Source organism: Meriones unguiculatus, chromosome 7 (genome assembly GCF_030254825.1).
Source record: "Meriones unguiculatus strain TT.TT164.6M chromosome 7, Bangor_MerUng_6.1, whole genome shotgun sequence".
NCBI lineage: Eukaryota > Metazoa > Chordata > Mammalia > Rodentia > Muridae > Meriones > Meriones unguiculatus.
The window spans coordinates 88,342,244-88,366,848 of NC_083355.1; the positions used below are offsets into that span (position 1 = coordinate 88,342,244).

Consider the following 24,605-nt stretch of genomic DNA (forward strand, 5'->3'; position numbering starts at 1 on the left):
CTAACTAATGATTTTTTCCTGATGTAATTCATCCTTTTCTCATGTAATATGTGTGCACACATACATACTATAACTCATATCTGTCCTAAAAACCAAAGTTCTTTTTCTCACAGATATTTTTACATTCAAATATGAGATGCTCTAATACAAATCTATACTCCTTTCTCCAAGTGCCTCCCACTGTTTGCTCTTTCCTGGGGCTACGATAGGCTCTCCAGATGACTGAGCACACAATGCCAGGAGGAGCACAGCATTGTTACCTAACAGCCTCTCTCCTTTTACCTGCCAGAGGTTGGAAAGCTCTTGCCTCACTCTGCCCTCCTCATGCCTTCCTGTGAACTCGGATGTCTTGATGTTGGCTGCATCCCAGGGGACCACATTTTCTTTGGTCCATGGCTCCCTTCCTCACGCCATCTGCCTGGACTCAGGCCCTCCTGGGAGGTGCTCTCTGGTTATGTGTGATGTCTGTACTACTGTCTCCTGTCTGTTGTTCCCGTGGCCCACCAAACTGGCGCTTCACTACCTCTGAAGTTGTGATTCCCAGGAAGGTTCCCCAGAGAAGGGGTGGAAGTAATATGCCAGACGAGATCACCTATAGCATGCGCTTTAGGGGACAAAGACACGTGATCCACATGAAGCTCAAGAAGAACATGATTCCCGAAAATTTGCCTGTATTCACTACCAATGACCAAGGCGCTGAGCAGGAGGAGTACCCATTTATTCCTCGGGACTGTTACTTCTACAGCTACCTGGAAGGGGTCCCTGGGTCCCTAGCTACACTAGATACCTGCAATGGAGGTCTTAAGGGCATGATACAGGTGGATGACTTCACTTATGAAATCAAACCACTGGCATCTTCTTCCAAGTTTGAGCATGTTGTTTCTCTGCTAGTGGTGGAAGAAAAGACACGTAAGTCTAGAAAGTGTAGACATGATGAGGATGTGGCAGAGGGCAGTGAATACCCCGAAGAGATGAAGTTTGCTGGAAGCGCCAGAGCAGCCCCAGTGTATTTGTGGCGTGTGCATAGGAAAAATGTAAGACTTCACTATGCGGTGACTAATGCAGTATACAAAAGGACCTCAAATTTTAGCAAAACAGCTGAAATGGTAATGCTTATTAACAGCGTAGCAGATAGCATATATCAGCCAACTGGCATGGGTATCTTTCTACGTGCTTTATGTATTTGGTTTAAACAGGACTCATATGATGTGCATAGGTTTAAAGATCCTTCGTCCCTGGTGAGCGATTATGGCCTTTGGAAAGCACAGTTTCATAATGCAATAGAACACTCCATTTCTATTCTTATGACAGGACACAAACTTGGAAATAGGGACTATCTTAGCAATTTTGGTGGACTGTGCAACCCCAACTGGGGAGCAATGTATCTATATACACAGGAACATTACTTGCTGACTACGACAGTGCTTGCTCATGGAATAGGTCATTTTTTTAGAATGCCACATGATCAACCAGGCTGTGTCTGTTTCAGAAGAAGCAGTTGTGTCATGACTGAATTTCCTACTCTTCAGGATATGCTGAGCAATTGTTCCCACTCCTTTATACATTTTCGGGTTCATGGCTGGGATCCGTGCCTGAGTGAAGCGCGTGTGCCCTATGACAATTTTAAATATGTAACTCATCGTTGTGGAGACAAGACCGTGGATGAGAAAGAGCAATGTGACTGTGGTTCCCTGAAAGACTGTTTCAGTAATAAATGTTGTACAACCACTTGTGAGTATACTGAGGACAGTACTTGCGATGTGGGAGGTTGCTGTAAAAATTGTGGCTTTGCACCTGCTGGAACGAGGTGCAGAGACAAACTTGGTATTTGTGATCTGCCAGAATACTGTACTGGACTCTCAAACGATTGCCCAGATAATGTTTATATCATGGATGGAACACCCTGCTCAGCAGGAGCAGTTTGCATGAAAGGAAACTGCAGTGACCGTGATTTGCAGTGTCAAGCTCTTTTCGGATACCAAGTCAAGGATGGTTCGCCAGCATGCTATAAAGAATTAAATCGCAAGGGTGACCGATTTGGAAACTGTGGGATTAGAAAACTACGAGAAGGAAGCAAGACTGTCCCATGTCAAGACGATGATATTTTTTGTGGGCTGCTGCACTGTGAAGGTGTCAGTGTTGTTCCTGGTGGAGGTCAGCACTCTACATTTCATCACATAAAGGTAAAAGATGTTCAAGAAGAAGAGTGCTTTGGGTATGATGTACACCATGGACTAGATATTCCATTTGTGGGGCTTGTAGTGGACGGTGCAACCTGTGGCCCAGGGAAATACTGTAAAAGACAGTCCTGTGTTTTTCATCAAACCTTGCATTATCAGTGCAACGTTAGCTCTTGTAGCTTCAGAGGGGTGTGTAACAACAAAGGCAATTGTCACTGTGTGCAAGGCTGGCAACCACCAACATGTGAACATAGAGGAGGAGGTGGTAGTATAAACAGCGGCCCTCCACCTGCCCACGAAAAAATGTTTCAGACAACATTAAATGTGAGTGTAAACAGGATCTTCCTTGCTTTAATTACTCGTCTAGTTCTTCTTTTGGCTTCACTTCTTTTTGGTGGAATTACAAGAGCCGTGGTAACCATAGAAAAAGCAGCAGAACAACCAATCATAGACAAAGAAGCAGAACAACCAATCATAGACAAAGAAGCAGGACAACCAATCGTAGACAAAGAAGCAGAACAACCAATCATAGACAAAGAAGCAGAACAACCAATCGTAGAAAAAGAAGGACAACCACCTCCTGTAGAGTAAGTCCATTCTATACTAACTGGAGCCTCACAAGAAACAAAATCCATCTCAATTACTACAAGAAATGTTCAATGAATGATTTCCCCTGACAGTCATGTAACCATTCACAAATCTGAGGTTTTCATCTTGAAATAAAATCGCTGGGAAATTAACATTGTGTCTCTGTTAAAATTTGCTCTTTATACATCGTTCTTAAAGTTGCTCTTGCTCTTCCTCTCCCTCGCCCTCTCCCTAGTTCTCTTTCTGTGTATTTGTAGAGTGTGAGTGCAACTACTTGTGGAGGCCATCGTCAGATCCCCTGGAGCTGGAGTTGCAGGTGGATGTGGGTCCCAGAGCATGGGTGCCAGGATCTACAAGACCAGCAAGTACTCTTAACTGCTCTGTCAACACTTTGGCCTCATAATGTCACATCATTTATCACTTCTGGGGATTTGTTTTGGTTTTAAAATTTCTCTTCCTGTTTTGTGGTGCTAAGCAGCACAGCCAAGACCCAGGGTCATACCCAAGCCAGGTAAATGCCCAGCTACTCTACTGTCTCCCAACATTTATCACATTCTTCATACTCCTATATGTAAAATCCATCTTTCAGATATTTTATGAAAAAACCCTGCATATTTATGATGTCTATGTTAGAGGTTTCTAGATGCCTCTGCATCTAAGTTGGTCTGCATTGGTATAGGCTACTGTTACCATTGTCATGGTCTGTTTGCAGTTGTATTGGATTGTCATCTGGTTTATTGTTAATGTAAAATAAGTATCAAGAGAGACATTTATAAATTATATGAATGCATGAATGAAATAAACATTCCTATTATAGATATCTGGAATTTCAGTAGTGCTGCTGAAGTTTGCTGTGAAAGTGGGAAAACTCTGTTCTTTTTTCAAATATCCAGTGATTACACTCAGGATGCTGAGAGGAAATACACTTCTTCCAAATTAACAAAATGTATGTCAGTGCCTACAGCAATGCTGGAGTGTTCTAGGTGCTGAATTCCCACACCAGCTTCTACCATTGTCTTTAGGTTGTGAACTGTCAAGAACTGTAGTTGCAGAGGAGTGTGTAACAGCAGCAATCACTGACATTGTCTATGTGGTTGAATGCCACCAACATATGATCAGAGACGAGTGGGCAGTAGTGAAGACAGGAGCCCTCTACTTGCTGGATAGGAGGGCTGTGAACCAGGGTGTTCAAGGGTGTAAATAAGGCACTCACTCTGATACTTACTTTGTTCTTTATATGATTACAGTGCTTGCCTGGGGACCTTTCAAAGCAAAATGAATGGGGGTGGGATTGAAAGTAGTAATTCTTTTTTTGTTTTAATTTTATTTATTCATTTTACATCTAGGCCATAGCCCTTCCCTCCTAATTTCCTGTCTCAACCTCCCTCCCTGTTTTTCCGTATACCACCTCCCCTATTCCTCAGAGAAGGAGAGCCCCACCCACCCACCCACCCACCCACCCATCCATTGAACATATTAAGTCCCATTAAGCCTGAGCCCATCCTTGTCCCCTGTGGCCTGGCAAGGTAGCTCCACCAGGGAAAAGTAATCAAGAAGCATGTGACAGATTCCATGTCAGAGTCAGCCTCCATTCCCCTTATCAGGCAATCCACATGAGGATCGAGCTCCCCATCAGCTACATCTGTGTAGGGACCTAGGTCCAGTCCGTGCATGGTCCTTGGTTGATGTTTCAGTCTCCACATGTCCCCACTCTGGGCCCCGGTTACTTGGCTTTGTTGGTCGTCTTGTGGAGCTCCTGTCCCCTCTGGGTCCTTCAGTCTTTCCAACCACTCTTCCACAGACTCCCTGCACACACACACATACTCTGTGTTCCCCTGCACCTGATGGAAACATGCAGAGACCCACAAGCATAGTAATTCTTTTCACATAACAAAGGAAGTGACATTCTGAAGGAAAGTATTGTTAGCTATAGGAGAGAGTCATCCATGATTCCCCTGTCAATTTTATATTCTCCAGCAGCCTGGGGTTTTCATCGAAATAAATTCATGGTGCTATTAACAAAATTATCTTCTGTGTTTAGATCCATCTAAAAGCAAATTTCTGAAGGTTTTTATTTGTCTTTGTTGTTGTCTTTCTACCGTCTGTCCTGAGCTGTGCTCCAAAGCCTGGTCAAGCTTTGTTTGTGCTACATATGAGACAGAGCTTCAAAAGTCACAAGAGGAACTGCACACATTCTCATGCCTGGACTGTGCTAAATGTGGCCTATTCTGGGCTCAGTCTTTGTATCATTCAGCTAAAGCCAGCAAACAAGGAATCATCACCTAGAATTTTCAATTATCTAAGTACTGCTCAATTATTTTAATACTGCTCATGTTTAGAAATCATAGGATCTCATATATCAATTCACAAAACTGAGTAAACACAGTGTGTATGAATAAATTATATGATAACTATAGCTCATGTACAGACCAAACGTTGGTTGGAAGGGTTTAGGAAGCTTCACTTCAGAAATAGTTTCACAGAATGTGAGAGATGGGTGATGAGTATTATATTCCCTCCTCTTAAGTAAAAGAAGTCTTCTAGCAAATGTTTTTCCCTGAATAAGGACTCTACATTTAGGGTTGCCACCAAATGAGAAAGAATGATTAACAAGCAAGAGAACTGGTGTGGTTGCCACTTGGGACAGCCATGATTAAGAAGAAACTGGCATCACTGAGAAATCTTTCACGAAATGTGTCCTCAGGGTCTATCTATGGGACCAGAGGGGAACCAAGCTGCCTTGTTCTGTCAGTGGAACTTGGCAACATGTAGTAGTGTCCTTGGGGGTATTGCTTTTGAAGGCATGAAAGGACCATGGAGAGCAGCTGAGGCCTCACTCTGTAAAAGGCTTGTGGAAGCCACTGATGAGGGCCTGACTCTGCTGCAGAAGAGTCCACAGGATTGAAAGTGCCTTGGAGAGACATTGAGGCTCCACACCATGTGGCAAGATCAGAGTCGCTGAAGAGAGAGAAGCGGGTATTGGTTCAGCCAAGTTGCAGTGCAGCCACCAGCGTTTTGGGCACGCCAGTTTAGAGTGGAGTGGCACTGGCTTGAGCCATTAGTTACTATGTGTGCTGTGAATGGCAGAGCCAGAGAGGTGAAACTGCTCATGCCCTTCAGAGCCCAGAAGATTGCAGGTCCCAGCTGTCAAGCAACAAGTCACACTGCTGAAGTTTGGCTTTTCTTTGATTTGATTGTCACTATGCTCTTTATTAATGTAGTTTTTCTTTTTAAAAACTTTTTTTGGGGGCAGGGTGCTTGAGACAGGGTTTCTCTTGTGTAGCTTTGGCTGACCTGGACTCCCTTCATAGAGCAGGCTGGCCTCAAACTCACAGAGAGCCTCCTGTCTTTGCTATCCAGAGTGCTGGGATTATAGGCATGAGCCACCATGCCCAGCTTTTTACTCTTTAACCAACGAAAAACAAACCACCACCACCAACAAAAAAAAAAAAAAGATCCAAATGACAGCAGTATACACACATCTTTCAATAAGGACCACAAATATGAATCGCCTCAAGTCTACATTCAAAATAAACACAAGACACAAGATCTCTGAATGGGTTAAAAAAGCAAAGTCCTTCTGTCACTTGTCTATAATAAATTCATCTTGGGTTTAAAGATAGACCCACATTAACATGAGAGGATAAGAAAAAGTTTTCCAAGAAAATCGGATCGAGAAGCAAGCAGGTGTTGCCATATTAATATCTTACAAAATCAACCTCAAATTAAAACTAATTTGACTAAGAGACAAAGACATGCACTTCAAATAAAGTGGTCGATTAATTACACGTACACAAATATGTGACTTTGTGAGAGAAAGCAGGTCACTGAGGATGGACTTTGGGGTGTCAAAAACTCAAACCAGGCCCATTATTTCTTTCTCTTCCTTCTGCCTGTGGATCCAAGTGTAGAAATAGGAGTGAGAGTTGTTTATATACATATATGTGTATATGTACATACATATATATGTCTATATGCCTATATACACATATACCCCGGCTCAGGATCGAACTGAGAAGCCCCAACCCCTTCTGGCACTCCCCTGAGAGCACCTCCATAAGCTTGTCCTAGCGGAGGGGAAGGTCATAGGGGAAGGACAGAGAGGCAGCCTGCCAAGGACACAGCACCCTCTCTCCAGCTCACCCAGCAGCCCCTAGCAGAGAAACCCAAGCTCTGGATCTGAGGACACTCAACCCTACCTGGTACTCTCTCAGGATCAGCAAACATAGGTTCTACCACCAGGCTGCTTCTGGCAGAGAGATCTGGGCCCGTGATCTGGGATTAAGAACACTCAACCTAACTCTTTCCCGAGCCACCCCGGGACCAGTCAACATAACCCCTCCTGGCAGAGGGAAAGGACAGAGAGGCAGCACACAGGAAAGGTGGACACCGAGTCCTGTGGCCACTTGTCACAGAGCTGACTGTTAGCCTACCCGTGCACTCTCCACAGCAGGACCAAATCAGAGAGTAGTGAGCAAGGGGAACCCCTGTGCATTCCAACTGGTCCTGCAAGAGAGTGAGTGAGCCTTCTAGGGAGAGTTTGCCCCAGACCCAGGGCCTCTCCACAGAAGCAACCAGACGAGATCCCTGCCACCCACACCCCTAGTGTGGGCATCATAGGGATTCTTGGGATAGGGACCCCAACGTTGAAGCCTCTGCCTTGCGGGTCCACCAGTGTAATCCAGGCAAACAATCCCTGGATCTCAGACAGAACTGCTTAATAGTGGCCTGCAGGCCACAGCAATAGTCAGAGAAACTGCACATGCACACTGTGCCCGCTAAAAGCGCACACGAATAGCGCCAGAATCACATTCCTTACTTAGGCAAATCTGAAACCACAGTGCATACTCCCAAACCAATGAACCTCTCTCATCTTCCTGAAAAAACAGTCCAGAAAACAGAAAGAGATGATCATAGCCCGAACTACAATCTCGAGGAACAAACAGTGAGGATTATAAATAACCAGATGGCTAGAGGCAGATATAAGAACATTCCCAACAAAAATCAGGACATAATGACCTCACCAGAAACCCCACAAAACAATGGACACTTCAATTCACTAGATATACAAGAAAATGACCTCAAAACTATGTTTCTCCAGCTATCAGAGGCCCATAAAGGTGAAATGAACAAAGCCCTCAGAGAAATAGCCAAAGAAATCGAGACGAACAGAGAGGAAACAAATAGAGCTCTCAGAGAAATGACCATAAAAATTGAGGCAAACAAAGGAGAAATGAACAAAGCTCTCAAAGAAATGTCCACACAAATGAAGGCACATAAAGAAGAAATAAACAAAGCTCTCCTAGAAATAAAGGCAATTATAACCAAAGAAGTAGAGGCACAATTAGTCGTACATAGAGAGGAAATGGACAAAAAAATAGAAGCTGTCATTGAAAAGCAGGACTTCACATTCAAACAGATGAAGGAAATGGTGCAAGACATGAAAACAGAATTAGAATCAATAAAGAAAACACAAATAGAAAAAAACCAGGAGCTGGAGAACATAGAGAAAAGATCGAGAACTACAAAGTTAAGCATCACCAACAGAATACAAGAGATGGAAGAAAGAATCTCAGGAGCCAAAGTTATACTTGCAGAAATTGACAAGTCTCTCAAAGAAAAAATAAAATCAGAAAAGTTCCAAACACAAAACATCCAAGAAATCAAGGACACCATGAAAAGAAAATTATAGAAGAAAACGTTCCCATCTTAAAGAAGGAGATGGCCATAAACATACAAGAGGCCTACAGAACACCAAGTAGACTAGACCAGAAAAGAAATTCTTCAAGTCACATCATAGTCAAAACACTGAACCTACAGAACAAAGAAAAAATTCTAAAAGCAGCAAGGGAAAAAGGCCAAGTAACATATGAAGGTAGACCTATCAGAATCACACCAGATTTCTCAACAGAAACTATGAAAGCCAGAAGGGCCTGGACAGAAATCATACAGTCCTTAAGGGACCACAGATTCCAACCCAGACTACTATACCCAGCAAAACTTTCAATCAACATAGATGAAGAATTCAAAATATTCCAAGACAAAACCAAATTTAAACAATATCTACATAGTAACCCAGTTCTACAGAAGTTACTAGAAGGGAAACTCCAAACCAAAGAAAACAACTACATCTAAGGAAACAGAGGAAATAGATAACTACGCAACAAAAAAACCAAAAGAATACAAGCAATGAAACTCAGTGACACCACCAACCCCACATCTAAAGTAAGTAACAACTGTTGGTAACTAGTTTCTATCAACATCAACGGACTCAACTCCCCAATAAAAAGACACAGAATAACAGAATGGTTGCGGAAACAGGATCCATCATTCTGTTGCATCCAAGAAACACACCTATGCAATAAAGATAAACACTACAGCAGAGTAAAGGGCTGGAAAATTGTTTTTCAAGCAAATGGTTCCAGAAAACAAGCGGGAGTAGCCATCCTAATATCTAATAAAATAGACTTTCAACCCAAGTTAATCAAAAAAGATAAGGAGGGCCACTATATTCTCGTCAAAGGAAAAATCCACCAAGAGGACATCACAATTTTGAATATCTATGCCCCAAATATAAGAGCACCTACATTCGTAAAGGAAACAATACTAAAGCTTAAATCACACATTGATCCTAATACCCTAATAGTGGGAGACTTCAACACTCCACTCTCACCAAGGGACAGATCAACTAGACAGAAAACAAATAGGGAAATAAAAACACTTACAGAGACCCTAAATCAAATGGACCTAAGAGACGTCTACAGATCTTTTCATCCAAACTCAAAAGAGTATAACTTCTTCTCAGCACCACATGGAACCTTCTCCAAAATAGACCATATAGTTGGTCATAAAGCAAGCCTCAACAGATACAAAAAGATTGAAATAATCCCTTGTATTCTATCTGACCACCATGGACTAAAGCTGGACCTCAACAACAACAGAAATAACAAACAGCCTACACACACATGGAAACTGAACAACTTTTTACTCAATGACAGCTGGGTTAAGGAAGAAATAAAGAAAGAAATTAAAGACTTCCTAGAATTCAATGAAAATGAAGGCACAACATACCCAAATTTATGGGACACATTGAAAGCAGTGCTCAGGGGAAAATTTATAGCACTAAATGCCTGCAAGAAGAAATTCATAACATCACATACAAACAACTTAATGGCCCAACTGAAAACCGTAGAAAAAAAGAAGCAGATACACCCAAGTGGAGCAGATGGCTGGAAATAATCAAACTCAGGGCTGAAATCAATAAATTAGAAACAAATAAAACTATTCAAAGAATCAATGAAACAAAAAGCTGGTTCTTTCAGAAAATCAACAAGATAGACAAACCCTTAGCCAAACTAACTAAAAAGCAGGGAGAATCTATCCAAATCAACAAAATCAGAGATGAAAAGGGTGACATAACTACAGACACTAAGGAAATTCAAACAATCATTAGGTCTTACTACAAAAGCCTATATGCCACAAAATTTGAAAACTTAAATGAAATGGACAATTTTCCTGATAGATTCCATCTTCCAACATTAAGTCAAGATCAGGTAGAAAGACTGAATAGCCCTATATCCCCCAAGGAAATTGAAGCAGTCATTCACAGTCTCCCCTCCAAAAAAAGCCCTGGGCCAGATGGTTTCAGCATGGAATTCTACCAGACCTTCAAAGAAGTGCTAACACCAATTCTCCTCAAACTATTCCACAAAATAGAAACAGAAGGTACATTACCAAACTCATTCTATGAAGCGACAGTCACCCTGATACCTAAACCACACAAAGACCCAACAAAAAAAGAGAACTTCAGAACTATCTCTCTTATGAACACTGACGCAAAAATACTCAATAAAAAACTTGCAAACCGAATCCAAGAACACATCAAAGATATCATCCACCACGACCAAGTAGGCTTCATCCCAGGCATGCAAGGGTGGTTCAACATACGGAAATCCATCAATGTAATCCACCACATAAACAAACTGAAGGAGAAAAACCACATGATCATCTCCTTAGATGCTGAAAAAGCATTTCACAAAGTCCAACGCCCATTCATGTTTAAAGTCTTGGAGAGATCAGGGATACAAGGCACATATCTAAACATAGTAAAGGTAATATACAGCAAGCCTATAGCCAACATCAAACTCAATGGAGAGAAACTTAAATCAATCCCACTGAAATCAGGGACAAGACAAGGCTGCCCACTCTCTCCATACCTCTTCAACATAGTACTTGAAGTCCTAGCCAGAGCAATAAGACAACTAAAGGAGATCAAGGGGATACAAATCAGAAAGGAAGAGGTCAAAGTGTCACTATTTGCAGATGATATGATAGTATGTATGAGCGACCCCCAAAATTCAACCAGAGAACTCCTCCAGCTGATAAACACCTTCAGCAAAGTGGCCGGATACAAAATCAACTCAAAAAAATCAGAAGCCCTCCTGTATACCAAAGACAAAAGGGCTGAGAAAGAACTTAGGGAAACAACACCCTTCACAATAGCCACTAATAACATAAAGTACCTTGGGGTGACACTAACCAAACAAGTAAAAGACCTGTTTGAGAAAAACTTCAAGTCTCTGAAGAAAGAAATTGAAGAAGATCTTAGAAGATGAAGAAGATCTCCCATGCTCATGGATTGGTAGGATTAACATTGTGAAAATGGCCATCCTGCCAAAAGCAATCTACAGATTCAATGTAGTTCTCATCAAAATACCAACTCAATTCTTTACAGACCTTGAAAAAAAGATTCTCAGCTTCATATGGAGAAACAAAAAACCCAGAATCTCCAAAACAATCCTGTTCAACAACAGATCATCATCGGGTATCTCCTCCCCGATCTCAAGCTGTACTACAGAGCAATAGTAATAAAAACTGCATGGTATTGGCATAAAAACAGAAAGGAGGACCAATGGAAATGAATAGAAGACCCAGAAATAAACCCACACACCTATGAATACTCGATTTTTGACAAAGAAGCCAAAACCATTCAATGGAAAAAAGACAGCATCTTCAACAAATGGTGCTGGTCCAACAGGATGTCTACATGCAGAAAAGTGAAAATAGATCCATATTTATCACCCTGCACAAAACTAAAGTCCAAGTGGATCAAACACCTCAACATAAAACCAGATACTCTAAATCTCTTAGAAGAAAAAGTGGGGAACAGCCTAGAACTCATTGGCACAGGAGACAACTTCCCGAACAGAACACCAACAGCACAGGCTCAATAAATGGGACCTCATGAAACTGAAAAGCTTATGTAAAGCAAATGACACCATCATCAAATCAAAACGACAGCCTACAAATTGGGAAAGTATCTTCACTAACCCTTTATCTGACAGAGGACTAATATCCAGTATATACAAGAACTAAAGAAGCTGAAAAGCAGCAAACCAAGTAATCCAAATAAAAAAATGGGGAACAGAGCTGAACAGAGAATTCTTGACAGAGGAATATCGAATGGCAGAGAAACACTTAAAGAAATGCTCATCCTCATTAGCCATCAGGGAAATGCAAATCAAAAGGACCCTGAGATATCACCTTACACCCATCAGAATGGCCAAGATGAAAAACTCAAGTGACAACACATGCTGGAGAGGTTGTGGAGAAAGGGGAACCCTCCTCCACTGTAGGTGGGAATGTAAACTGGTATAACCACTCTGGAAATCTATCTGTCGCTTTCTAAGACAATTAGGAATAGTGCTTCTTCAAGACCCAGCTATACCATTGCTAGGTATATACCCAAAGTTTGCTCAAGTACACAAAAGGGATACTTGCTCAACCATGTTTATAGCAGCTTTATTTGTAATAGCCAGAACCTGGAAATAACCCAGATGTCCATCAAGGGAGGAATGGGTACAGAAAATGTGGTATTTTTACACGGTGGAATACTACTGAGCAATCAAAAAGAGGAAATCATGAAATTTGCAGGCAAATGGTGGGATCTAGAAAAGATCATTCTGAGTGAAATATCCCAGAAGGAGAAAGACAAACATGGTATATACTCACTTATATAGACCTGTAAGATATGATAAACATAATGAAATCTAGACACCTAAAAAAGATAATAAAGAGAGCAGGCATGGGGTAAGATGATCAATCCTTGTTTAGAAAGACAGATGGGATGTGCATTGAACGTATGACAGGAGTCTACTGAGTGCATCTGAAAGACTCTAACTAGCAGTGTTTTCAAAGCAAAGACTCATGACCAAATCTTTGGCAGAGTACAGGGAATCATAAGAAAGAAGGGGAGTTAGTCTGATGGGGAAAGGATAGGAGCTCCACATGACCAAATATATGTGGGCACAGGGTCTTTTCTGAGACTGACATTCAACCAAGGACCATGTATGGATATAACCTAGAACCTCTGCTCAGATGTAGCCTGTGGTAGCTCAGTAACCAATTGGTTTCCCAAAGTGAGGGGAACAAGGACTATTTCTAACAGGAACTCAATGACTGGCTCTTTGGCCTCCCCACCTCCCAAGGGAGGAGCAGTCCTATTAGGCCACAGAGGAGGGCTTTGCATCCAGTCCTGAAGATACCTGATAAAACAGGATCAAATGAATGGGGAGGAGGTCCCCCCCTACCAGTGGACTTGGAAAGGGGAACGGTGGAGATGAGGGAGGGAAGGAGGGAGGGACTGGGAGGGAATGAGGGATCAGGACATGGCTGGGATACAGAGTTAATAAAATGTAACTGATAAGAAAAAAATAAAATAAAATAAATAAACCATGAATCTGCACTGACACACACACACAAAAAAAGCAAAGCCCATCTGTCACTTGTCTATAATAAATTCATCTTGGCTTTAAAGATAGGCCCACATTAACACGAGAGGATAAGAAAAAGTTTTCCAAGAAAATAGGATCAAGAAGCAAGCAGGTGTTGCCGTATTAATATCTCACAAAATCAACCTCAAATTAAAACTAATGTGACTAAGAGACAAAGACTTGCACTTCAAATAAAGTGGTCGATTAATTATACACACACAAATATGTGGACTTGTGGGAGAAAGCAGGCCACTGGGGATGGAATTTGGGGTGTCAAAAACTCAAAAACTCCAGGCCCATTATTGCTTTTTCTTCCTGCTACCTGTGGATCCAAATGTAGAATTAGGAGTGAGAGTTGTATATATATACATATGTACATATATGTATATATGTACATACATATATATGTCTATATGCCTATATACACATACATATATGCATGTATATATATGTATATATATTGTATATATGTATTTATATATCATACGCCTAAACATATGTGCACCAAATTCTGGTGCACCTAATTTCACAAATATCACACTAATGAAATTAAAGACACATAATAATACAAATCCAATGATTTGTCAGTAATTTCAACACTATGCTTTCTCCAATTGACAGATTATCTAGACAAAGACAGAGAAATCTCAGACTTAGATGATATCTTACATCAAATGGACCTAACATATATATCTACAAAAATTCTACTTATCTTAGTCAATGTTCTATTGCTGTAAAGAGACATCTTGACCATGGCAACTCTTATAAAGGAAAACATTTAGTTGGGGCTGGCTTACACCTTCAAGGGTTTAGTCCCATATCATCATGGCAGGAAACATGGTGGCATACAGGCCGACACCGTACTTGAGAGGTAGCTGAGACTTCTCCATTGGGATCCACAGGCAGCAGAAAGAGAAAGCAATAATGGGCCTGGTTTGAGCATTTGACACCCCAAAGTCTATCCTCACTTTCCCCAGCAAGGCCACATGTCCTAATTCCTTCAAATAATGCCACTTGTTATGATCCTATAGAGGAGCATTTTCATTCAAATCATCACATTCCGTTCTCTGTCCCCGAGAATCTTCCAGACCATAATGGAAAGAGCATTTGGTCCAATGTCAAAAGTCGCCGTAGTCTATCCTAGTTTCACCACTGTTTAAAAGACAACAGTTCTAGTTAGAGGATGGCCTCTTCAGTCTCTCTAGTCTCTGCTACTAGTAGTCTCTGCGTTAGTCCCCCTCGTGTCCTCCCAGGAGTCTAGCCTGACTTAGTTATCCAGCTTGTCACAGAGATGTCACCACCTTAGGTTTCTCTTTTCTCGATGGGTCCTTTGTCCTCTTGCCCTTGCTCTCCTCAGATCTGATCACCCTCTAAACTCTCCGTGCCCCTCTTCCTACCTCGTTTCCTCTCTTCAGCAGTTACCTCTGTCTATTGTAGTTCCCCTTCTGAGTGAGATTTATGCATCTTCCCTTAGGTCCTCCTTATTACTTATCTTCTTTGGATCTGGGTCTTGTAGTATGCTTCTCCTATATTATATGGCTAAAATCCATTTATAAGTGAGTATATACCATGTGTGTCTTTCTGGGGTCTGGGTCACTTCATTCAGGTTGACCTTTTAGTTCCATCTATTTGCCTGCAAATTTCATGATTTCTTTGTTTTTAGTAGCTGAGTGGTAACTATTCTATTGTTTAAATGTGCCACAGTTTCTTTATCCATTCTTTGGTTGAGGGCAATCTAGGTTGTTTCCAGATACTGGCTATTATGACTGAAGAGGCCATCCTATATCTAAACTAGTCTTCTCCTAAGGGGCAGGGAATACCAATCCACCCAGAAAAACTTCGACCCAAAATTTACACTGTCTACGAGATGTGCAGGGATAAAGATAGAGCAGAGATTGAGGGAATGCCCAACTGATGCCTGGCCCACCCTATTGGAATAGTGCCAACCTCTGACACTATGAAGGGCACTCTGCTAAACTTGCAGATGGGAGCCTATCACAGTTGTACTCTGAGAAGCTCTACCCAGCAGTACCTCAAAACAAATGCTGAGACTCACAGCCAAACATTGGGTAATGAGAAGGAAGTTCTGGGGAATAGTGGGAGGAAAGAGAAAAGGACCCAAAAGTAACAGAAACTCCACAAGGGAAGCAACAGTGCAAACTGACCAGGGCCCAGAGGGTTTGCTGAGATCATAGCATCAACCAAGGACCATGCATGAACTGGACTTAGGGCACCTACCTACAAAGACCAGAAGATGGGAAATTTAGGCTTCAATTGGGTCCTCCAGTAAGGGAAAGGAGGACTGAATGGTACACGGACTCACTTGCCAGCTTTTTGATCACTTTCCCTGTTGGGACTGCCTTGACGGGACACAGTCATCAATTTGCATCAGGACACATTTTCAATCCTGATGCAAGTTGATGAGCTCCTGTGGGTGGAAAAGGGAGCTTCCCTTTTCTGAGGAAAAGTGAATAAAGTAAAGCGAACTGAATAAAATAAAGTAAAATAAAGTGAATAAAATAAATAAATGAAAAAATTAAAAGTCCACAAATTCCAAGTCTCTAAACTCTAACCTCCTCCCAAAAAGGGGTGAGGGGAGGTCATACACTTCTCACATGCAATGAGCCAGAATACTCGTTACTGTTCCAAAAGGGAGGGAAGGGAGCCTAATTAGGAAATACTGGACAAGTTCAAAACCAGCTGGGAAAACTCCGAAATCTGCATCTCTAGGTGTGATATCAAAGCACTCTTCAGATCCCCAACTCCATTCACCTTTATTGACTACAACACAATTCTCTCTCCTGGGCTGATTGCACACCTGGTTGGCAGCTCTCCTTGGCAAGTATCTCACAACTCTGGCATCTCCAGCATCATGGGGCTTTCAAGATAATTGGGTGTCACTTTCACAGCTTGGCGCAAAGGCCTCTCTGTCCAACACCAAAGAATATAAATTTTGCTTAGCAGAACATGGAAGCTTCTCAAAAAAATAGACCACATGCTGTGCCACAGAGCAAACCTCAACCATGAGGGTTGCTCTTGATTGTCAATTTGACTGCATCTGGAATTAACTAAAACTCAAGTGGCAGGGAACTCCTGTGAAGGGTTTTTCTTAATTAAATCATTTGAAATGGAAAGATCACTTTTAATCTGGATCTTTGAGGTGTGAAGATCCACTTTTAATCTAAGCCACACCATCTGCTAGCAGCCTATACAAACAATATAAAAGGAAGTTCTCTCTCCATTCACCTGCTTGCTTTCCATCTCACTATCACTTCATGGGCTAACCAACTGCTGGGGTCTTAGAGGTTCAATTAGCAGACAGCCATTGTTGGACTAGTTGGACCACAGCTTATAAGCAATTCTAACAAACATATATTCATCCCATAAGTTCTGTGTCTGAAGAGCAGTGGTTCTCAACCTGTGGGTCATGACCCTTTGGGGTCATATATCAGATATGCTGCATATCAGATATTTACACTATGATTCATAGCAGCAGCAAAAATACAATTATGAAGTAACATGAAATGTTTTTATACTTGATGGTCACCACAATGGGAAGCTGTATTAAAGGGTTACAGCATTAGGAAGGTTGAGAATCGCTGCTCCAGAGACCCTAATACAGATTTTGGTACCAGATGTGGTACCAACTAAAGAAAGAGGAAAAGAAATAATTATCTGGAATAGGCTTTCCAATTTTCCAATACCTACACTTACTGAAGCCTCTCCTGGGAGCTCTAAAAGTACTGAAAGCCCAGAGTGTGAAGTATTTTACAAACTTAAGGAGACAAATGCATTTGATTATCCTTATTCACATATTATGAGAGGAGGCAACTGATTTGGTGACTCTCTGAAACTTTTGGCAGTTTCTCACAAAATAAGAAAATGAATGATGCTGGTGAGTTGCTCCTAGCATCTCTAGATAAACAGACAAGAGAAAAGAATGATCTCTGTGATAAAATTAACCAACATCTAGCACCTCAGAACACAGTGAAGGACACCAATGAATGCAGTGATGGCCAGCACCAGATAAGTATAAACAGTCTAACGGTTTCTAATTGTACCTTGGAAGAGGATCTTCTTATGGCAGCCACAGAGCCCAAGTTGTAGAAAACCAGACAGAAGCCCTCATTATAAGACTGGCTGAATTTCAGTGAAAATTCCAGTCCCAGCCTGGGAGGGAGTCAGTGGTTAAAGTAAGGGCAGGAATTGTTAAAGAATAGGATCCTGTAACTTGGGGTGCTGATGTGTGGGAGGACCCTACTGAGGCTGAGATTCTGAACGCACTAATTCTCAAAAGTTTATCTTTCCTGAGGAAGTAATCTCCCTACCCCCAGCAGAGGATATGTCCCCAATCCTACCCCTAAAAGACTGTCTTGTCTTTTCCACCTTCGCCTAAGGAAATTAATCCTCCATTTCTGGGCAATCAGCAGTGACTTTCTCTGAAGGAGATACCAGGCAAAACAATAATGATGTCTCTCAGGGCACACTAACAGATCCCTCTAGACTGAGAACCAGAAGTTTGGCTTTCCTGGAGGGGTAATAGAAAGCGCAGTTTATGGGGAAGTGCACTATATTACTAAGATGCTTATGAGTTTGCTAAATCATTCAACCAGAAGTCTGTGGAATATGCATGAGAACGGATTTTCATGTATGGAACGGACTTACTTCATGGCCAGAGAAGTATGACAGTGTGCTTGTGATCACAGAATCTTACCATGTTCCCTGCCATCCTGAAGCATGACAGTGTGCCCATGATCATAGAATCTTACCATGTTCCCTGTCATCCTGAAGTATGACAGTGTGCCCATGATCATAGAATCTTATCATGTTCCCTGCCGCCCTGAAGCAGGTTACCTGATAGAAAGATGGAATGGCCTTTCATAGACACAGTTATGGTGCCAATTATGTGAGTTCAGACTGGAGGGCTGATACAGAATTCTGCAGAAGATGGTTTATACTGTGAATTATCATCCAGTATATGGTATGGTTTTCCCCATAGACAGAATCCAAAGGTTCAGGAATCAAGGAGTGGAATATGCTTGTACAGAGGTTTTCCTTCCTCAGTTTCATTACTCATCAATAATGAGATTATCAGTGTTTAACACATTTATATTTGAGATTCTAAAAGAATGTCCCTAAGGGAAAGTGCCCCCTAGTCTGAGTTTATTATGTTTCTGGTTGTTCAATGAATAGTTATATCACATTAGGTGTAATGTTGACCTTGTTATTGTTTTCATTGGAAGTTAAGCAAGACAAAAGGATGTGTGATTATACTCACTTTTCAAGATGAAAAGAGGATGTGTGTATGATAACTATTCTTTGTTGTCAACTTGACTACATCTAGAATTAATTAAAACTCAAACATCTGAGCATACCTGTGAGGCATTTTTCAATAAATTATTTGAGGTATGAAGACCTACTTCTAATCCAAATCTTTGAAGTGGGAAGATGACCTTAAAGCAGTTCTTTTGGGTGGGAAGATACACCTTTAATCTGGGCCAGACTTTCAGCTGGCAGTCTATACAAAAGACATGGGAGAAGGAATCTCTCCCTCATTTTGCCTGCTTCCTGTAGATCACATTCACTAGCAAGTTTATTCCTTCACTAGCAGTAGAGGCTATTAGGACTCTAGTGTATACTGAAGACCAGCTGAGACATCCAACTTCATGGACTGGACATCTACTGGATTCGTAGTCCTTCCATTGGTTGACGCCATTTCTAGACTAGCTGTACCACAGCCTGTAAGCCATTCTAATAAATCCATGTTTAGTACTGCTCTATTCATAATGATCTGAAATTGTAAACAGCCTATATGGGCATCAAAAAAGGAATGGGCAATGAAAGTGTGGTACATTTGCACAATGGAATATTACTCAGCTGTTAAAAAAAACAAGACAATGAATTTATCAGGTAAATGGGAGGAGCCAGAAAAATCATTCTGAGTGAGTTCATGCAGACCCAGGAAGACAAATCTCATGTTTGTTTATATGTAGATGTTGGCTAGTAAGTCTTTAATTAGCAAGCTGGAATTCATACACACCACAGAGGTTAGTGATGTGGGGTAGTCACCAGGGAAAACTGCTCTGAACTAGGTTTAAGCCAATAGAAAGTCTTTATTGGCTGGCCAGTGACTACACTGGGTTTTTGGGATCCCAGTGTAGCCCTGAGTCTTTCTCAGGATGAGCTTTAAGCACAAAAAACATGTTCTGAGTTGATATGCTTCAATTAACAAGAACAGTTAGCCAGAAGTGAAACTACAGAAGCCAAAAAGCAAGATTAGTATATTTAGGGACTTTCCCCAAAACTATGGACTTTAGTAGATTGGGTCTTTGTTTTCATTTTGGCAGGTGGTGCTGTCTCTGTGCTGAGTTTTATTACTTTAAAGGTTCTTCCTCCATGGAGTCAGTTGTGCCAAGATCTGGGGCCCTACAAAGTCAGGGGCCCTGTTACATTCCACACTGCTCTTAGTGAATAAGGCAAATCATAGACTCCTGCTCTGAAGAGGTGTAGTTGGTCCTAAGTACCATTAATTTTACTGAAATGATACACAAATGGCCATACAGTTTAAGATGTAGGGGTCCATAAGTCATCCAGTCAGAATGAGAATTAAAGGCCCAACCATACTGATAGCAGAGTATTCAGCCATATGAACCATGAGAACAGAGATTAATACCAATTATCTGATTAATGTCTTTCCTTGTCTTTTTTTTTAGAGTTTTTGTTTTGTTTTTGTTTTGTTTTGTTTTACCATGGTAAGATTTTTCCATTTTGAGCAATTTTCATAGGCACAACAGGTTTTTCCCCCAAGTCCTATACAGTCCCTCTTTGTCCCATGAGAGGTAAATCTAAGCTGCTCTAATTTTGTAGGATCATTTTCACAAGGGAGTCTAACTGTTGTTTTAATTCAGAAATGAAAACTTTTAATACCAACCTACCTACCCAGTATGGAAAGCATCAGAAGAGACACATTCAGTCAAGTCATTGGTATATGCCCACCAAGTAGTCTCAGAGACTCAGTAATATTGCTGTTATCCGGATGAATTAACCCATAACACAGAATGGCAGGCATCAGAGATAAGGGGAAAGAAATAACCTAGATTATTAGACAAGTTTCAGTCCCTTATAACTCTTCTAATATTTATACACACACACACACATATATATATGCATATATACATACATACAGATAGTCTCATCCCTCATCTTCTCCCCGTCCCACCCTCCCTCACTCTTCTCCCTATCCTCCTCCCTTAGTTCATAAATACGGGGAGCCCTCTTCTCCTACCATATGACCTCAGACTGTCAAGTCTCATCAGGACTGCCAGAGTCCTCTACCTCTGTGGCCTGGCAAGGCTGCCCTGCCAAGGGGAAGTGATCAAAGAGAAGGCAAAAGAGTCCATGTCAGAGACAGCCCCTGCTCCCCTTACTAGGGAAACCGCATAGCAACTAAGCTGCCTATTGGTCCTTGGTTGGTGCATCAGTCTCTGCAGACCCCCTTGGGTCCAGATTTGTTGGCCTTGTGGGTCTCCTTGTGGAGCTCCTGTCCCCTTCAGATTCTTGTATCACGCCATTCTTCCATAGGATTCACTGTGCTCTGCCCAAAGTTTACCTGTGAGTCTCAGCATTTGCTTCCATCTCCTGCTGGATAAAGTCTTTCAGAAGACATCTATTGTAGGCTCCAGTCCTGTTCCTTCTCTTCAACTGTTTCTAGTGACTATTCTGTTTGCCCTTCTGAATGATAATTAAGCATCCTTCCCAGGTTTCTCCTTGTTATTTAGTTTCTTTTAGTATATTTTTGTATGGTTATCCTGTATTTTTTCTTTCTTTTTATTTTTTTATATTAATTACAATTTATTCACTTTGCATCCCAGATGTAGCCTCCTCCTTCTTTCCCTCCCAATCCCACCCTTCCGCTATCCCTCCCTTATGTCTGCCCATGTCCTTCTCCAAGTCCACTGATAGGGGAGGTCCTCTTCCCCTTCCATCTGACCCTAGCCTATCAGGTCTCATCAAGACTGCCTGCATTATCTTCCTCTGTGGCCTGGCATGGCTGCTCCCCCCTCAGGGGGAGATAATCAAAAGAGGCAGCCACTAAGTTCATGTCTGAGACAGTCCCTGTTCCCCTTACTAGAAAACCCACCTGGACACTGAGCTGCTAAGGGCTGCATCTGAGCAGGGATCCTTTGTTGGAATATCAGTCTCAGAAAAGACCCCTGTGCCCAGATTTTTTGGTTCTGTTGTTCTCCTTGTGGAGCTCCAGTCCCCTCCAGATCTTACTATCACCCCCTTCTTTCATAAGATTCCCTGCACTATGCCAAAGTTTGATTATAAGCCTCAGAATCTGCTTTGATACACTGCTGGGTAGAGTCTTTCAGAGGCTCTCTGTGGTAGGCTCCTGTCCTGTTTCCTGTTTTTTCCTTCTTCCAATGCCCATCCCATTTGCTTTTCTGAGCGAGGATTGATCATCTTACCCAGGGTCTTCCTTCTTACTTAGCTTCTTTATGTGTACAAATTTTAGTGTATTTTTCCTATATCATATGTCTAGTATCTACTTATTTTATTTTTGCTTAAATTATTAGCTATTTTTCATTTTTTTAATTTTTATTAATTACACTTTATTCACTTTGTATCCCCCCTGTAGCTCCCTCCTTCCTACCCTCCCTATCACTCCCTCCTTCCCCATTCCCCACGCATGCCCCACCCCCTCCACTGATAGAGTAGGTCTTCCTTTACTTCCTTCTGATACTAGTCTATTAGGTCTCATCAGGAGTGGCTGGATTGTCTTCCTCTGCGGCCTGGTAAGGCTGCTCCCCCCTCAGAGGGAGGTGATCAAAGAGCAGGCCAACCAGTTCATAATGCCCCACCACATAACCTCTGTCCTTCTAGAAAGGCCTTGGCCTGGGCTGAAGACAGAAGCCTCCTCACACCCAGACAGCTGAGATAAGTAGAGAGCAGAAAAGGAATGATAAAGGTCAAGGAGCTAGGTTGTTTGTTTCTTCTACTTTTAGAGCTTTCCTGTCCCTGGCAATCACCACAGCTCCATGTAAGTCTTTGATTTCAGTTGTAAATAAAAGCAAAACAAAATTTTCCACCATTTCCCACCAGCACTAGCCACAGTTTGAGTCCCAGTGGCCACCCTAGGACAGAGAAGACTGAGAGCAGTTGGAGTCTTCTGCCTTTGTCCCCATTCGTCATCAGGGAAATGCAAATCAAAAAGACCCTGAGATTTCACCTTACACTCATGAGAATGGCTAAGATCAAAAACTCAGGTGACAACACATGCTGGAGAGGATGCAGAGAAAGGGGAACCCTCCTCCACTGCTGGTGAGAATGTAAACTTGTACAACCACTTTGGAAATCAATCCGGCGCTTTCTCAGACAATTAGGAGTAGCGCTTCCTCAAGATCCAGCTATACCACTCCTAGGCATATATCCAGAAGATGCTCAAGTACACAATAAGGACAATTGTTCAAACATGTTTGTAGCAGCTTTATTTGTAATAGCCAGAACCTGGAAACAACCCAGATGCCCCTCAGTGGAGGAATGGATGCAGAAATGTAGTACATCTACACAATGCAATATTACTCAGCAATGAAAAAACAAGGAAATCATGAGATAGTATCTACTTATAAGCGAGTACATACCATGTGTGTCTTTCTGTTTCTGGGATACCTCACTCAGGATGATCTTTTCTAGATGCCACCATTTGCCTGCAAACTTCATGATTTCCTTGTCTTTAATTGCTGAGTAGCATTCCCTTGTGTAAATATACCACAAATTCTGTATCCATTCTTTGGCTGAGGAACATCTAGGTTGTTTCCAGATTCTGGCCATTACAAATAAAGCTTCTATGAACATAGTTGAACAAATGTCCTTATTGTATGGTGGAGTGTCTTTTGAATATATGTCCAGGAGTGGTAGAGCTGGGTCTTAATGTATGGCTATTCCCAGTTTTCTGAGAAAGCACCAGATTGTTTTCTGAAGTGGTTGTACAATTTTGCACTGCTTCCAGCAATGGAAGAGTATTCCCCTTTCTCCACTTCCTTGACAGCATGTTTTCACTTTAATTATTGATCTTAGCCATTCATACAGGGGTAAGATAGAATCTCAGAATTATTTTGATTTGTGCTTCCTATTGACTAAAGACATTGAGCATTTCTTTAAGTGTTTCTCAGGCATTTGATATCCCTCTATGGAGAATTCTCTGTTTAGTTCTGTACCACGTTTCTAATTGTATTATTTCGTTTGTTGGTGTTTAATTTCTTGAATTCTTCATATATTTTGGATATTAGCCCTCTACTGGATATAGTGTTAGTGAAGATCTTTTCCCAATCTGTAGACTGTTGTTTTGTTCTATTGACTGTTTCCCTTGTTTTAAAGAAACTTTTCAGTTTCCCTTGGCATTTGATAAACTTCTGTTGTTAGTCAGTCATTCCTTTTAACCCCACCAAGGGATGTTTGGCTTCTTGGTGTTAGGGGTTCCAAAGTATTGCTCTGTAACTTGGCGACTCCCATCATTTGGATCTGAATCTAGTCTAACTCAAGGTACAAAAGACATCAAAATTACTTCCTATAGGCCTTTAGGTTGACATGAAACCAAGAATGGAGCTAGGCATTGCTGTACATATACCCATCATTCAATGCACTTAAAGCTTTGCCAAGGATGTCTCCTCTAATTTGGCATTATACTCTCTTTGCTTACTTCATCCTCATTGGATAAGGATGACATGAATAAATATATTTAAAACACTTAGAATGACACCTGATGTCTCAGATCTCATCCAAATAAGGGATATGTGGGTATAACAGTTCTTATCAAATGTTGTACATAGGCAAATTCAGTTCAGTTGAAAGAAATCCACTTGATCCTTCCCAAGTGAAAATGGAATTTAGAATGCTCTTAAGGTCTGCCCCCCCCCATTTACTGTTATCTTCCTGGAGGCTCAGAGTATAAATGCTGTGAGTAACTTGGGACTAAAAAAGATCACAGAGGACGAGAAGCAAGAGTGCCAGCCTGAGATTGAGACCTGTTTGAAATATCTCCATGTCACCTTGGACCTTATCT

The 24,605-nt window shown here is 41.6% G+C and overlaps 1 protein-coding gene across 1 annotated transcript; it reads left to right on the plus strand.

The window, feature by feature from the left end:
- Nucleotides 1-392: 392 nt before the first annotated feature.
- Nucleotides 393-2,771, plus strand: LOC110542931 (disintegrin and metalloproteinase domain-containing protein 20-like). Its single transcript, XM_021629407.2, has one exon. It carries the CDS (start codon nucleotides 393-395, stop codon nucleotides 2,769-2,771), a length of 2,379 nt encoding a protein of 792 aa, XP_021485082.2.
- Nucleotides 2,772-24,605: the final 21,834 nt, after the last annotated feature.

What these genes read in the sequence shown, in the direction of transcription:
- LOC110542931 (XM_021629407.2), top strand. Translation starts at nt 393, where the DNA reads ATGGCTCCCTTCCTCACGCCATCTGCCTGGACTCAGGCCCTCCTGGGA.